General features: G+C 43.4%; 1 protein-coding gene across 3 annotated transcripts in view; it reads right to left on the reverse strand.

Moving 5' to 3' along the window:
* PTPRE (protein tyrosine phosphatase receptor type E) overlaps positions 1-16,085 on the reverse strand; it is a 200,803-nt gene extending 184,718 nt beyond the window's left edge. For all 3 annotated transcript variants that reach the window (XM_053309245.1, XM_053309243.1, XM_053309248.1), the window contains exon 1: positions 15,887-16,085. In XM_053309245.1, coding sequence (XP_053165220.1) covers positions 15,887-16,020 — 134 coding nt within the window. In that variant the 5' untranslated portion in view covers positions 16,021-16,085. The remainder of the gene's footprint in view (positions 1-15,886) is intronic.
* Positions 16,086-17,652: the final 1,567 nt, after the last annotated feature.

Consider the following 17,652-nt stretch of genomic DNA (forward strand, 5'->3'; position numbering starts at 1 on the left):
AAAGGGACTCAAAATGACAACAAACAAGTTTAAAATCAATAAAAACAGCAGACAGCCACAATAGGCATAAAGCACCAAGAAACAGAGTGCGCAAAAGATCGATCAATCATCAGAGGTTAGATAATGTCTGCTGAAATAGTAGTGTCTTTAACGTCCACTAAAATAAAGGCAAAGAGGGAACCAGCTTTACCTCATCTAGTGGAGAGTTCCACATGGTGGGTATTCTCTCTTCATGTGCCCTCTCCAATTGGGAGGTGGATGGCTAGCAAAAGCTATAGAATGTGTTCCCTAGAATTGTGGATGATATCTTCTGTGTCCATTTCTAGCCATTCTTTCAGGTCATCCATCCATCCCTTCCTCCTCTTTCCTTTTGATCTTTTTCCTGCTAGCTTTCCTTCTAGCATTAGTTGTGATATTTGATATTTTACTCCTCTGAGGATGTGTCCATGATACTTCAGTTTGTGTCTCTTCATTGTATTATTTCTTTATGTGTTTTTGCTTTTTGAAGTACTTCATTTGATGTTCTGCTGGGCCATTTAATCTTGAGTATTCTTCAGAGACACCACATCTCAAAGGCTTCTAGTTTATGTGCTTTTTTTCTTGATGGTCCAGGTTTCACATCCATATGGGAAAAGAGACCAGATGTAGCATTTGGTCTTCATTTGGATTCTGAGTTGCAAATCTAGTTTACTCTCACAGAGGAAGGTCTTCATTTGGTTAAATTTTGTTCTTGCTTGTCCTATGCAGCTTAGGATTTCTTTTGTTTGGTTGTTATCATGATAAGAAGTTTTCCCTAGATAATTGTAATTTCCTACTTGATCTAGGTATTTGTTGTTGCATTGTATTTTGAGGGGAATTCTTATTTTACTTATGCACATTGTTTTAGTCTTTTTTTGCATTTATTTTAAGGCCCATTTCCTAACTTTGTTGCTATTTCTATGACTAGGTTTTGTAAATCTTCCTGGGAAGATCTAAAATGACTGTGTCATCAGCATATCTTAGGTTAATGTTTACACCATTTACTTTAATTCCCTTATCCCTTTTGACTAAGGTTTTCTCCAAATAAAGATTAAAAAATATGGGAGAGAGGATGAATATCCTCTCTATGCATAGAAGAATGGGAGAGATGTGGGTATTATTGCGGGGGGGGGGATCTCTCTCATGCATCACTGTCAACAAAACCTTGGAAGACAGTAGAAAACACAAGGGCCTCTACACAACTGAGGAGTTATTCTCAACTGATATACTTAATATAGAATAGCTGCAACTCAAACAGCAATATCTGCAAATCATAGGAGAGCTGCACACCGGCATTTTGTGTTTTAAGAACCAATACAGAAACAAACACACCTTGATTCCGCTCACATAATTTAAAAGCAAAAAGGATATTATACAGAAAATGCTGTAATATGCTATGTACCTAATGAACCTCACCAGCAGAAATAAATAAAAGGGATAGATAGTACCTTGGATTCATGCATGCACAATAGACGGAAGATACATCAGTCCCCAATTCACAAAAATTGAATTTGCAGAGACTGAGGGGAGGGGACCTCCAGAATAGCAAATTTAGTGCATGTGTGCATGCAACACTAAACATTTATTTAAAAGACATCCAAAAATCTCTCCAAAGGCAAAATAGGGTCAATAATAGCAACCGTTCCAGAAAAGAGGAACAGTTGATATATCTATATGAAGCATTAAAAACTGGAAGTACATTGACAAAAGCAATTCTGACCATTCCTAGAATCACACATTCACAATATTGCTAAAAAAAGATCGCTCTGAGGTATGTATTACTTATTCTAAACATCTGAACCAACCCTGTGGTGCGAAGTCAGCTTCAGGTTTCATGAGACCCTCAGCAAACTGTCCTCTATAGTTTGCCCTCAACAAACTGTCCTCTTTTCCTACCTGGGCCCCACAAAAATCCCCTGCTAACTGGGCAAAGAGGCACCTTTTACCATGGTGATTCTCTTTATTTAGCAGGGGGAAAGTAACTGGCCCTATCCACCTCCAGCACAGGACCTCCAGTGACTGTTGCTGGTGTCTATCTTGTGTTTCTCTTTAGAATGTGAGCTCTTTGGGGACAGGGATCCATCCTATTTGTTTGTTATTTCTCTGTGTAAACCACCCTGAACCATTTTTGGAAGGGCGGTATAGAAATCGAATTATTATTATTATTATTATTATTGGTTACTCTATCAACACATGGAAGTTATGGGCACAAAGGTGGTTTAAAGGATCAGCAGTGGGCCCTTCTGAAGCCCTTGGGCCCTTGGCAATTACCAAACAATGCTATCCCTGACACTGGTTCTGATATATCACGATTTTACTCACTATACTATACCTGCTGCAGTATTTTAAAATGTAAAAAAATATGAACTTGATAGGATGTCTAATTTACAGTCCTTTTATTTTGCCAGCAAAGAAAGAATATTCCTGCCCAGTTGATCAACATATGGGGACCTTCGGTGTAGACATTTTGGAAGTTCAAATTCATACTTCCATCGCCAGACCACTCATTCACAATGGGTTAGTACAGCTGTTTTACCCAGTTAATAAATTCATTTTAAAATCTGAGCAAATCATCCTATTGTAGAGCTTCACATGCTGCATGTCTTGTTTGTTTATTCTTCTTTCAATATCACAAAATTTTTGTTTTAAGGCAGATGCCCTGTGTAGCAATAGAATTGTGAGCAGTGGGACCAAGTGGCCATGAAATGCAAAGGATACCGCCTGTGACAATTCTATGGAAAGCTTAAGCATAGAATAAGCAGAATGGCAATTTACAAAACAATCACTGGTAGGGCTATGCATCATGTTGGGGCCAATAGACCTGTTGGATTTGACTGGTCCTCTTTCAGGAACCGTTCAGTGAAGTTCCACCATGACTGCAGAGAGCTTCTGACAGACAGAACTGTCAGGAGGTTCCCTGCAATCATAGCAGAATTTACTGAAAATATTTATCCACGGCCCCTCCAATGCACTATGGTTTGGGGTGGCTATGAATTCTATTAGAAATCCGACAACTCTCCCCACCCCCACCCCCATCCCACAAAGAGATATCTCTACCCCGCCCCCTTGTGAGTGGGTGGGAGCAGAGACAAATTTGTGTTGTTTCATCTTCACTCCAGCGGGAGCATGCACATGCAGAGAAATGTGTCTTCTGTGGCTTGGAATTTAACGAAGGGACACCCACCCACACTGCCCCCGTTCTTTAACTTTCCTTCTAGGTCCTGTGAATGGCATGAGTACTTCAGGAAAATCAGCTGTAGCCATGGCTAATCACAGCAACAATACACAAAGACATTAAAACCTACTTTCAAAATACTTTTGTAAAGAGATTACACTAGATCACCTATTAATTAATGACAGACATAATAGGACAAAAGGAAACCGTCAGCTCTTCAAAACCTTGCTTCTCAAATAAAGGTTTGTCAGTTTCAGTGCTAATTCCCACCCACCCACCCCTGTTGATGAATACCAAGTGCATCTTATGCTTGAACACATTCCACCAAGAAGTATTTTCAGGTGATGATGAAACCACCAACTCTATTCATGACAGTTGCTCAACACACATCATAGACCAGCAAGAACTGTACTCACAAGTTCAACCAATCACAGTATCATCAGACAGCAACAACTTCCATGTGAATAAATTATATGCACAATCGTAAGCAAAGTTACCACTGATTTGCACTTTCAAAAGTAAAACTTTGATTTAGATGCTACTCCTTTTCCAGACTTATTTTCTACACTATTTTTGTATTGATTGTTCCAAGTTTTTATTTCAGTTTTCAATAGAACATACAACATAGGAAGCAGAAGAGCAAGGCTGGGTGGAGCATGATGCCAGCACAAGCTTATTAAAAATTTAAATCATAATCCTGTGCTCACTTCTCTGGGTGCAAGTCCTATAGAACTTAGACTTTTTAGCCAACATGTATAAGATTGTGCTGTAAGTACATTTTATTAAAAGTTTTGTATAAAATACTAATTTTAAAAAGTGTGTAAAGTTAAACCTGGCTAAATTGAGCCTAACTTGAAGTCCATCTGAAATGACTGCTTTTCTTTATATACCCTGGACAGTAGTATAAGATTTATGCCTAGACAGTATGTTGGCTGAGTGTAAAGTTTACATCATTGTGTGCAGTCCAATAGAAAACTATCTTTGATAACAGAACCACATATATATCTCCTTTAAACAGACTGCATGAAGGAATACAATCAGTTGATCTAATCATCATCCTCCAAGCAGCCCCTCCTCTCCCCTAAAGAGTGAACTGGAACTTAACCCTGTCCTGACTAACAGACTGGTCAGGTCCAGGGATCAGCAAATCAGCACACCAGGTGGGTGAGACCTAGGGACCATGAGGAGGAAGAGAAGGGTTCCTTTGTTCGAAAGAAGCTGGGCTGGGCTTGCAGCAGGACGTGTGGCCATGGAAATGGCTGCAGAAAGGAGGAATGCAGCTCTTGGAAGATAGGACTGCAGGGGCTTGGATTCTTTCCCCAAGTTTGCGGTATGTTCAAGTGGGGAGGATGCCAGGGCTTCTAGAAGTTTAGCCTAGGGAACAGTTTGTTAGTCAGTTTCCATTAGACTTTTTATTTTCCTTTTGTGTGCTCAGTATATCCTTGCAACTGGTCTAGGACTGTGTACCTGTAACATAGCTAAGCTAAGAAACAATAGCCTGTGGCACCACTGTTCCCTCTAAGGCATGCACACATGTGCACGCTCACAAGTTTTTGGATGCCCGCTCAGTTCATTTTAGATCCTGCTCAGGTTGAATCAGGAAGGTCCCATTCTGAATGAACATGCGCGCACACTGCCTTGATACTGCTGCCCAGAACAAAACTCATTCCACACAGAGAAGAAAAAAGTTACAGAAACCACTGGCCTGCACCCATCCATCCAGTGTGTTGTAAAAGACTCTATAAGCTTTTAAAAGGGACTTTGGTGTTTTCCTACATCCCCAGTTCTTGGCAACTGGGTAATCACAATTTTTAAAGTGTGCCACCCAAGACAAAGGCTTGGTAAATCTGCTACAGTTGAGTTCATTCAACATGAGCTCTGCAGTTCAACGTGCAACATTCACCCATCATAAAAAGGATCAGATTTTCTGAACCCAGAGGACTCCATATGAAAATCTAGCTACTACAGGAATACCAACAGCCACAAGACTCAGATTCCACATAAAATGGCACAGGAATATCTCATCCCTTATCCTGGAGTAAAACTTGCTTAGACACAAGAATCCATTTACACATACTCTCCTTTATATTGCATATATATCTTCAGGACACTTTCACACATAAATAGGCATATTTTCACTTCTAACAGGATAACTCTGACTGAAACACTAACATATAAATTTCACATCTGCATCAGTCCAGTAATTCAGAAATAAGTGAAGGAGCAGTAGCAGTAGAAAGAAAGCATACACAATGACTCAAATACAAAGCAGTATGCACCTACACCAGTGGTCCCTCTAATTTTTTCCATCTCCATGTGGAATAAGTTTTATTCTAGAAGGTAGTATCAAGGTAGTGTGTGCACATCTCCATTCAGAGTGGAATCTTCCTGATTCAACCTGAGTGGGATCTAAAATTAAACTGAGCAGACATTAAAAAAACACCTGTGAGCACATGCACGTGCACATGCCTTAAAGGGAGCACTGACCTACACATGAAAAAACAAAGTGAACTGGACATCCTAACCAACGGCATTTGTAACTTGGGACATAATTCAAGCCAATAAATCCTTGACTTTATGAACACAAAAACAGTGTTGAAGAAATAATCATTTTTCACCATAACTGACCATAGTGAGGATAAAATATTGTGGTTCCGTACATCAGCTGTGGTGGTGCAGTGGTGATGCAGCTTGCCTAGGGAGCAAGAGGCTGTTAGAAGAGCAAGAGGCTGAATCCCAGCCGGTGTGCTTCCCAGACTATGCCTAGTAAATATATATTTGTAGTCACCTATTTTGGGCAGCAGCAATATAGAAAGGTGCTGGAGGTGGATGCTGACTTCAGGGACAATGGCAAAGGCATCATATCATACTGCACGGAAGGCAGGCAGTGGTAAACCCTTCCTGTATTCTACCAAGAAAACCACATGGCTCTGTGGTCACCAGGAGTCAACACCAACTCGATGGCACAATCTTTCCTTTCCTTTTTAGTGCACATCCACTACAGCAATAAGCAGCAAAAAAAAACAAAACACAAAACATTTAAGAAACAAGCTATAATTCATTTATTTTACAGGATTCTCTCATTAGCCGCAAAGATCCCCAGTTCAATATTAGAGGAGACCATTTGAATTTGAGCATTAATATCAGATTGATTTTTCCTTCAGCAAGCAATTTGTCCACTAGATCTCCTACAAGCAGACACTGAATGGACAGGGTCATAAGACTTATTTATTGCTTTAACTGGGGAATTGGGAAGAGAAGAATACACTATTTTATCACTGTGGTTTTTTAAAAAAATGTTTTTATATCTGGGTCCTCAGCCATCAGCTGTACATTATAGGTTGCTATTCCAGTTGTTGAGATTATTTGGTCCCTATTCCTTCCACACCCCAATGAAGAAGAAAATTCAACACCCCAACGAAGAAGAAAACTTATTTATACCCTGCCCCTCAAGAAGCTTACTGCTCAGGGCAGTTCACAACGTTAATAAAAAAAGGCACAATATAAAATAAAAAGTTAAAAGACCAGGCTGAAACCACATTTCAAAAAGTTTCAAATTTTAAAAATTTCAAATTAAGAGTTATACGTAAAAAGCTAAAAACTAAAACCTAAGAAACTTACTAGATAAAGGCAGTGAATAAAAGCCTTTCCCAAAAAAGGGGGAGGGGAATCCCATGGGTGAGATCCTGCTGTGGAATTAAGCTTGGTTTGACTGTTCTTAAGCAGTTCTTCTCATGCTTCCGTGTCTTATATTGCCAAACATCTACCTCCCACCCAGTGCTGCCTGGAGTGAGAGACCAGGTGGGTGCTGGGGTTCCTTCTGCTGTTGCCTGCCTGCATTTGCTTCTCCTATGGGGCTGCAGCCTCAGGCTAACATCTGTGGGAAGTGTGGGCAGGATTGGGACCAGCCCCTGAGTGACTCAGCTGTTCCTCAGGTCACCTGTTCAGTTTTGGGCTTTATAGGAAGGCTCCTTGTGGTGGCGGGCCCGCCACCAGTGGGGTGACCACCGAAGGGATGACACCAAAGGGAGTCGCCCCTTTGTGGGAGCCACTTCGGGGGAGAACGAGGGCGAGGGCTAGAGGGCTTCTGTTTAATTAGTTTTAAGCTGTTTTAGACTTGGGTTGAAGTTGCTGTAATGTGCTTGGGTTCATCTGGAGAAGGGGGGACAGGGGGCACCTTCGTTGACTATGGGGCATCTATCCCGGTGGTGGTGGGGAATAGAAGAAGTAACATTGGCAGGTCAGCAGGCCTTTCCAGGGGAAGGGTAATCAGAAATTTAATAGCTGTCTCCCCTTCCGGCTGTCCTGCCAGCTCTTTGACCTCGGGGAGCACTGCCAACAACCCACATAGCTTTTCCCTGATCCTCTGTAATGTCAGGTCAGTCCAAAATAAATCTGAACTCATCCATTATTTGATCATGGATGAAAGGGCCAACCTGGTATATATTACCGAGACTTGGTTGGGGGAGGCTAGTGGTCCAGTTTGGTCCCAGCTTATCCCTCCAGGATATTCTGTAGAGGAACAGGTGAGGGGATGTGAGCGGGGAGGTGGGGTGGCTGTGTTGTATAAGGATAACATCTCCCTTACCAGGGTCCCTGTCAGGGTATCGGACCATATTGAATGTGTGTACTTGAGATTGGGGACCAGGGATAGATTGGGACTTCTGTTGGTGTACTGATCACCCCGCTGCCCAGCGGAATCCCTTACTGAGCTCACAGACTTGGTCGCAGAACTCACGCTGGAGTCTCCCAGACTCTTTGTGCTGGGGGACTTCAATGTTCATTTCGGGACCAATCTGTCTGAGGTAGCTCAGGAGTTCATAGTGGCCATGAGAACTATGGGCCTATCCCAAGTGGTCTCCGGATCGAGGCATATCACAGGTCACATGCTTGATTTGGTATTTTACTCTGATCAGGGTGGTGTTCCGTGGGTGGGGACTCCTGTGATTTCCCCAGTGTCATGGATGGACCACCATCTGGTTAAGGTTGGACTTACAATTACTTCCCACATCCGCAGGGGTGAGAGGCCCATTAAAATGGTCCGCCCGAAGAGGTTATTGGATCCGGTAGGATTCCAAGAAGCCTTGAAGGGATTTAATGTTGGCTTTGCTGGTGATCCTGTTGATGCCCTGGTTGAGAGTTGGAACAACTTGCTCACCAGGGCAGTAGACACAATTGCTAAGATGGAGGTACTTATTGTGCAGGGTCGGAACTCCAGAGACAATTTTGATCTGCCTGTTCTAGATGGGGTCACACTTCCCCAAAAGGAACAGGTTCGCAGTCTGGGAGTACTTCTGGATTCACACCTCTCCCTGGTTTCTCAGGTTGAGGCGGTGGCCAGGGGTGCTTTCTATCAGCTTCGGCTGAAACGCCAGCTGCGCCCGTTTCTTGAGATCAATGACCTCAAAACAGTGGTACATCTGTTGGTGACCTCCAGACTTGACTTTTGTAATGTGCTCTACGTGTACATAGTCTGGAAACTTCAGTTAGTTCAGAACGTGGCAGCCAGGTTGGTCTCTGGGTCATCTCGGAGAGACCAAGTTACTCCTTTACTGATGGAGTTACACTGGCTGCCAATAGGTTCCCAGACAAAATACAAAGTGCTAGTTATAACTCACAAAGCCCTAAACAGCTTAGGCCCTGGGTATGAGCCCCACCACCCATTGAGGTCATCTGGGGAGGTCCGTCTCCAGTTACTGCCAACTCGTTTGGTGGCTACACAGAGACAGGCCTTCTCAGTTACTGACCTGAGATTGTGGAATGCGCTCCCTGCTGAGATACGATCCTCCCCATCTCCGGCAATTTTCAAAAAACACCTGAAAACCCATCTTTTCACCCAAGCTTTCTCAGCTTCCTAAATTTGGGGGTTTTTACTATCTGGTTTGTTTTAAAATTAAAAACCTGATTACAGGATTTTAATCACTGCAATTGTTTAATTGTTGTTTTAAAATGTTTTTAAATTGTTAATTGTTATATTGTTTTTAAATTTGTTTTAGCTTTTTACTGTTTAGTAGTTTGTTTGAATTGTAAACCACCCTGAGCCATTTTGGAAGGGCGGTATACAAATCAAATTAATCATCATCAAACATACTCTCCCATCTCACATAGAATAGACACAGGTTCAATTGCTAGGCAGCCAAACAAGATATACAGAACTCTACAGAGATCCACTTAGCCAAATTAACTTGTTAAAAAATGTAGTTATGTGAATTTGACTCTTATTACAGCAGGAAAGACACTTCTACATGTTCTGTGTGTGGTCAATGTTCTGAGTTAACCACAAACCATATAATCATATAGCAACAGGGTGGGGACAATCAGCACAGGATGCAAGGCTACTCTTCTGCCCCAAAATCGATGTCACTCTAACACAACACACACTTACTGCCAGATGGAAGTTTCCCACAAATGTACATTTGTCTGCCCAACTTGCATACCAAACAAGCAAACTTATGTGGGTTCCTCATATTATGGATGGATGCATTAACTTGTTTGAAAGTATACTTGCATTTGAGGAAACAATGAAACCTTAAACAGCTTTTGGGCAATACCATTAGCTGGCTGCAAAACATTCACAGGAGAAGGGAAGATACTGAGTTGCCTCTTGATCATGAGGGAAGAAAGCATGCGGATGAGTCCTTCATGAAATTTTATGAACTTTACATTGAATATGTACAACAATATTTATACACAATTTTTCAACAAAAGTTCTGTAAGCAGCTTAACAAGCTAGAGAGAGAATTCCCAGTCTCAAAAAAATCCACAGTCTACATCATCAACAACCACTGGAAGGATGCTGTGCTTGGGTTGGGTAGAGACATCTTCAATGAATACAAATCTGGAATAACGTTTTAAGTATTCAAAACACATCCAGATAATTGTTATTTCAAATGAATTTTCTCTAGATTTGCATTGATTTTTCATATCAAAACTACAAACCTGTATGAGTGGTCCCCCATCACCAAATTCAGTATGCTACCCTGCCCAAAAGTTTCTTAAGAAGGGGAAAATAAGATTATTAGTTATATAAATAACTTTATTTTTCATTATACTGGATGTATAATTCACCAGGAAACCTATTCCACATCCCAAAGAGGAATAGGCACCAAATGCTGTGGAAGAGTAAGCGCAAATTCCTAACAAGATTCTAGAGATGAATTAAGGGACAAACTACAGGAGGACCTTGCTATTTGTGGGTCCAACAATCGCGGTTTCACGTATCTGTGGTCACCTGATTAGCACCCAATTAGCACCCAACCTCGGTATACATGGAACAAAACAGAAAAAAGGGTTAAACTCACATATTCACAGGTTGAGGGTGGCCAGAAATGACCTTGGAGGTCATTTCCAGCCACCATTTTGACTGCCGGAGAGACTGGGAGCCATTTTATGGCTCAAACTGGAGACCAAAAAAATGTGATTTGGGGGTGATTTTTGGCTCCGTGGGTGAGGGTGCAGCACAGCAGGATACAGTAGGGCACCTTGAGAGGCTATTTGTGGTGATTGGGGGGAAATGGGGTAAAACCCACAATTTTGGGGCAATTCCCAATGCTCCATTATTTGCAGATTCACTATCTGCGCCCCCCCCCACATAACAGAACCCCCACAAATAAAGGGGTTCTCCTGTAGTGTCATGATCATATTTCCAAATTCCCCATCTAATTCTCCAGTGTTGTGGGGTTTTTAAAATGCAAAGTAAATGAAGGCGACTTTAGGGGAAGAGAGCTGGTCTTGTGATAGCAAACATGAGTTGTCCCCTTTGCTAAGCTATTACCTGGTTTGCATTTGAATGGGAGACACGTGTGAGCAGTGTATGATATTCCCCTTAGGAGATACTCCAAGTCCCCACCCCCGGCATCTCCAGGATAGGTCTGAGAGAGAAATTCCTGCCTGCAACCATGGAGAAGCCACTGCCAGTCTGTGTAGACAATATTGAGCTAGATGGACCAATGGTCTGACTCTGTATAAGGCAGCTTCCAATGTTGACCTAGGGCCTAGCTGAGAAAGGGACTTTTCTTGCCAAAGCAATACATTCAAAATTGCAGCTGCTTTCCCAACCACAAGGATACAGGGTTCCTATATCTTTTCCCCACAAACAGAAGAAGAGCTGCTGGGGTGGCAGCTGAACAGACAAACAGCTGCCAAGGAAATAGTTAAACAGACCTTTCCTCTTCTTCCCACTCCCCTTTCTCCTCTTCTCAACGTGAAGGCACTAAATGCTGTTCTGCATTTTTGTTAAAGCTGGGAATAGATATAACTGCTTCACAAGATATAACTGATTCACATTCAGATCAAAGAAGCCATTGCTGGGGCAGCACTGAGTTTAGTCTGTTGGGCTGCTTACCTTGGAGCAAACCAATAGTACAATGGCTCTTATGCCTGTAAATATGCATTTGATGGGGTTGCACATGTTCTAGAATAAACCTCCAGGGGCACATCAGACTCTAGCCAGCTAAAATCTAAACTATAATCTCCTTACTAAAATTCATCACACCAAACCCCTTTTCTCTTATTCTTATTATCCAGCAGTAACTTTCATTGCCTAAACAGAAACTTCCAGAAACATAAAATCTCATGCAAGTCTGTAAATTTACTGTCTGGTCCAATACCACCACACAAAAACAGTAACTCAACAATACTATTGTGTACAAAAACAAATCAATATGCATGAACTAGATATTAAGCAGGACTATGACTAAGGTTGCAATCCTATGCATATTTACTCAGAATAAACCCAACTCACTCACATACTGTGCAGTGATACACAGGCAGCAAAACTGTGCTTTATCCCCGCCTGTGCTGTTGCAGAACAGGACAGTTCTGCTCCATCTTAAACTTGCAGCACACATTTCCATTGGAAATAACGGACATTCTATCATGTAAGTACATTTATGCAAGTTTAAGATGGAGAGGAATGGGTCAGTGTGGGCAAAGCTCCACCACCTGCATATTGTTGAGTAGTACGTGGGTGCCTATGTTGAGTGGGGCTTACCCCCACCAAAGTATGCACAGGATTGCAGTCTTCATTAAATTAATCTGTCATTTTGAAACCCCTAAATGTCACACACTATTGTAAGGAAGCAATGAAATGGAGAACTGAGCAAAATGGTCTTCAGTGGCCATTTAGTCTTGAGTCTGTTCTGCAAAGTGAGGTTGTAAAAGCACCATTCGTTGGTTGATTCTGACATTTCATGGCTTAAAATGCAGGTTTAAAATTATACACAGACTTCACTACCTCCCATTTAAAAACTGGTACCATGGACTACAAAGTGCTTAATGAAACTAGCTACCAGGCTCTTGTACTGTACCAAGTTTCTCATTCAGTCTGGTCTGAGGGTAGCTCCATATAGCATTAGAAACATAAAAATCAACACTGAAGTTCTGGCTGTCCTCAGCTATTTTGTAGCTGCCATCACCACATGACTAGAGTAACTTCAGATGTTTATAGATTGTTCCATGAAGAAGGACTTAAGCTGCCCTAGGAACACAACTGCAGGAGAGAAATAACACCCTACCCTAGCACATCCACAGATACAGTCCTTAATTTCATAGCAGCAATACACATAAGCACCGCGGCAGCTGACAAATGTGGCCCTGAGAACCCATAAACAACAACTACTGGGATATCATGACTGTGTTTGTGGGTGCATAGGTCAGGTGTTGTCTTCTAAACAGTTGCAACTGTGGAGACTCTTGGGACATTCCAAATTAAGCCATTTACAGAGGTCTGAACTGATTGTCAGGGTCTAATTAAATGTTACAAGAAATGAGTGGCTGCCACTGAAAATGACATCCTTAGGTCAAGTTCTTGTACTCTGATGTGTAGTAAACTTGTCCTGTGTCCCAATATCACCACACTGTGAACTTCCCTAGACCTGCTTTACATAACTATGTACTAGTGACAAGAGTGGGGAAATGCCCTATGTGATATTCCAGGGCGTTTTTCACACAGGGCCTTTAGTTCACATCTCCTCAAGAATGGAGGGTGTGTGTTCACATGTGAACACACACATATTGGACAGATTTACACCGGTCCCCAAGATCTATTGGGGAGCACTTCACATACCATTCAGGTTTTGCATTTAATATAGCCTGATTTATACACAGGGTTAAAAAAAAATCACTTTTTGCATCTGTTTTGGGGAGCAACTTCAAACTTGCAGTAAACTCGTGTTGAAGCCTGCTGTGTGAAAAACGCCCAGGTGGCCTTAGGCATTAGGACACTTGCTTTGACTCTCAGTTCCCTATCTGCAATAATGAAAATAAATGATTATCTATTTTAGAGGATTGGTTTAGAATTGAGAAAAATTAAGATTAAACAAACTTTGCATATTCAATATTAAGAGCATACTGAAGTAAGTCACACTGGTTGATATCCTAATGAAGTGTTTGTGCTTCTAGGGGCTGCAAAGCTATGATGGGACGCACCATGCAACTCTCTGTCCCCTTGTGTGAGCACAATTACGCAAGAGTCTTTAGATCTTGAGTGTTCCAGAAGGGCTCTGCAAGATCAAACACGTATTGCTGATCTTCTGTAACTCTTGCAGAGTCCTTCCAGAGCATGAGGTGCACTCCAGTCTCTAAAGGCTCTTGCACAACTGTGATCATGTAGGGGGACAGGAGAGTTGCACAAGCGCTCCCAGTGTGCCCCCACAGTATTAGTCAGGATGATTTCAGTATGTCAGCCTCTGAAATAATTAGAACATAGTCATTTTGAGTAAACATGGTTAGGATCAATCTATAACATAGATAATCTTCGTTTAGCCAATAATATTTCATGATAAACAGTGGTCTCCATAGTATCTTGAGAGAGACATCAGTGCTTTATTACAGACAGAGCAGACATTATTTCTTTTTTTAAAAAAAAAATAGAACCAAAATATAAACATTAAATTATTCTAAATCTCAAATCATCTGAGAGGAAAAGCACTATGCAGTACTAAATCCTCATTCCAGCCATCAGTTGCCTACACCTCACATTTCTCAAGCACAGCCAGCACCACACTGTTATTCGCCTGAGAAAATGAATTCTACAGATCAATGTAAAGATTTTAACACCTTCTAACTCAATACCATCTAGAGGACGAAATACAACCAAAGCATATAAAGCAGCAATGGGTTATTGCAGACTTCATCGTTGCCATGAGCCAAACTCCACTTAATTTGCATAAGAAAGATCCTTCTTATGCCCCCAGAGCTGTATAACTATATTACTGTTCCAATTAAAACTCCAGGTGCTAGAGAGACTGTGCCAAAATATTACAGATAGAGCTCCAACTACAATTTTTCTGATTTCTCTACTTAGTTCAAATACAACAAATACTACCATGAACAATATTGGATGTGACAATGTCCATGCTACATCTGTAGCACTCACTAGTTTGAGAAGTGCCTGAAAGCAAAGCGCTGCATATTTTGCTGAACTACGAAAGACACATCATGCAGAAGTCAGCTTTCACACCAAATTCTTCAGATCTTAAATCTGAAACTGCCTTAGAGGAGTGGCTACGACTGCAATCCTGAGCACACTTATTAGGGAGTAAGGCCCACTGAATACCGTGGAACTTACTTCCGAGTATACATGCATAGGATAGGACTGCACTTTAAAAATGTAAGCATTACACCTGGAACTTAGAAGTCTCTGGTTCAGATCTTATTAAGTGGCATTGGGCTAGTCGTCATGACAGCCTCCTCTCCAGTCTGTAGTATAGGGTCAATATTAGCAAGCCTTGCAGGATTGTTCTGGGGATTACTGGAAAAGAGAAGCACGGCGACTATTCCAAGTGCGCTATATAAATGCAGAGTATCATTAAATGCCTCTTCTAGCTGACACATGACATTGCTTTTTAGTGTATATCTAAAGCATATTTATTTGGCTGCTTTTCCAAGTGTCCTGATTTCACAGCTACAGATGCGGGGGAGGTGGGGGGGGGGAACAGGGCTGCATGTAACATGTGGTGTGACCATGTTACAGACACGTCTTCACATTTCTTTCCAACTGAGAAAGGCTAAAGCAAGAGCACCCAGCGAAAACACTTCTAGCTACTCTCCAATCTTGAGCAGCAGCAGGATCCCGAGTTTTACATTCCTCCTCCGCCTCCTTTTTCAAATCGCAACCCGTGAAACGGACGCTGCAGCATTTCATTCTAGTTCAGCATATGACTTTTCCCCCCTCTGCCACCTGCACGGGAATGGCTTGGCTTCTTCCCTTCGCGGCTCTCTCTCTCTCTGTGCCAAGGGAAAAGCCATTTCCGCCTCCGACACCCCAACCCCCCCCCCCGCCCGCAACTCCTGGGCTTGGCCGCTAGCCAAAGCAAACACAGGCAACTGTGGGGCAGGCAGACAGCGCTGACCTCTTCTTCCCGTCCTCCCTCGCCGCCCTCAACCGAGGACACTGCCAGTCCCCTTTTTCGCACGGCGGACCCTCGGAGCGGGAGAGGGGGAGCCGGAGACCCTTTGCGGCTAAGGGGAGGCGCCTGTCCTCTCCGTGCCCTAGGCAGCCCCGGACAGAGTGGGCAGAAGCGTGCCCTGTGCCCAAGCCCCAGGCGCCTCGGAGGAAAACAGGACAGCCAGGGCTGGCCATGGCATCACCACCCCGGGCGGCGGAGAGAATTCAGGCGGCAGCAGAAGCGACCACCCGCATCCCTCTGCCCTGTTTCGCCGGCTGGCCTCGCGCCCTGCCCCTCCGCTTACCTTCGGGGGACTCGCCCTGCTCGGCTCCTCAAGGCGCGCCGGCTCCTCATGCCCTCCTTGCGCCGCCGCTCGCAGACTGAGGAGGCGGCGGCGGCGTTGGCAGCGGCAGCAGCAAGCGGGGGACGCCCTGGCATTCACCCTGCCCGCCGCGGCTGCAGGGACCTCGCTTGTAGCCAAGCAGGAAATTTTCTCCGTTTGCTGTCGCCTCCCTCCCTGTGTGCAGCAGCAGCAGCAGTAAGCAGTCAAGAGGCGGCGCCAAGCTAGCGCGGGAGCCGCCTGCTGCCCGAAAGGGGAAATGGCAACTGCAGGTACCCACCTGCTCTAGCTGGAAGCAGCAGCCTCCAGAGGACACACAGACACCCACCTGGTCTTTCGAAGGGTGTTGCCAGATGCAGAGGACAGCATGCCTGTGCCTTTAATAGCTGGCAGAGGAGGTGTGTCAAGTATGAGAAAAGGTGTACTGTGCTGCTGAAAAATCCCCTCTTCTAGGCAACTGTTCAAAGTAAACAGGCCCTGTTCAAGTCTATGAGGGATTCCCTTGCCTTCTCACTGCACCCTGTGTCAATGGCTTCTCTCTTGGCTGGAGGATACTGTTTGCTTATGTGGATATGATCCCTTTCCCACATCGGGCCAGGAAGAATTGTCCAGATTCCTGCCTCCTACAAAAGAACTGAAAGGAAAGGAACTCTGTCTTAACTTTGCTTGTTGGTGTGTGAGTGTAGTTCTGCTTTCTCTTTCTGTGACATTCCATTCTTCACGCGCACACACACACAACTAAACCTAAGAAGATAGCATCTCAAGTAGTGCCACCCCCACCTTAGGGCAATATGCACTTAGGGACCTAAGAAGCTGCCATATACCGAGTCAGACTATTGGTCTATCTAGCTCAGCATTGTCTAAACAGACTGGCAGAGGCTTCTCCAAGGTTGCAGGCAGGAATCTCTCAGCCCTATCTTGGAGATACCAGGGAGGGAACTTGGAACCTAGATGCTCTTCCCAGAGAAGCTCCATCCCCTGAGGGGAATATCTTACAGTGCTCATACATCAAGTCTCCCATTCATATGCAACCAGGGCGGGCCCTGCTTAGCTAAGGGGACAAGCCATGCTTGCTACCAGCTTATTTGTGGAGCCCATCCCCAACAGCTCAATGAAGTAGCAGTGAAGCAATAACAGCTAGGAAAAGCAAGCAGGAGGAAGCAGAAAGTGAATACAGTACTACTAATGGGACTGCCCCTGGGGTGATTGGTGAACACCCCAAAAATTGCATTCAGGCTTTTTGTGGGGAAATTAGCTCAGGGTGGAACAATGCCATATCAGAATAATTTTTGTGCAAAGCTTTGGTGGCAAGAAAACTAACTGAGAGAGAGATGTTGAAGTTCAAAAACAAACAAGATTTTATTGGTGGGTAAGTGGTACAACAGCGTGAGAGAGACAATTAAAGCAATATTACTACTAAAAATACAAGATTAACCAGATAACTGTGAAGAGGAAATGTAGCTTAGTGTCTGAATTAAATTAACTTCCAGGCTGACTAGAGAAAGGAGGCTTGAGAGAAACAGGCTTTTGGATTTATGAAAAGGAGCAGGGATAAGGAGAGCCAGAGGAGTGCAGAGATTAACATACAGCCTCGTCCTTCCTTTAGTGGCGATTGGCCCCTCGTGGCTCTGATGCAACCAAAGGACCTCTTTCTTCAGGGATAGACTGGGAAGCAGCAGGCAAGAGCGGGAAACCAAGGGGGTTAGGCAGTTGAGATAGATCCAAAAAGT

Source organism: Hemicordylus capensis, chromosome 3 (assembly GCF_027244095.1).
Source record: "Hemicordylus capensis ecotype Gifberg chromosome 3, rHemCap1.1.pri, whole genome shotgun sequence".
Taxonomy (NCBI): domain Eukaryota; kingdom Metazoa; phylum Chordata; class Lepidosauria; order Squamata; family Cordylidae; genus Hemicordylus; species Hemicordylus capensis.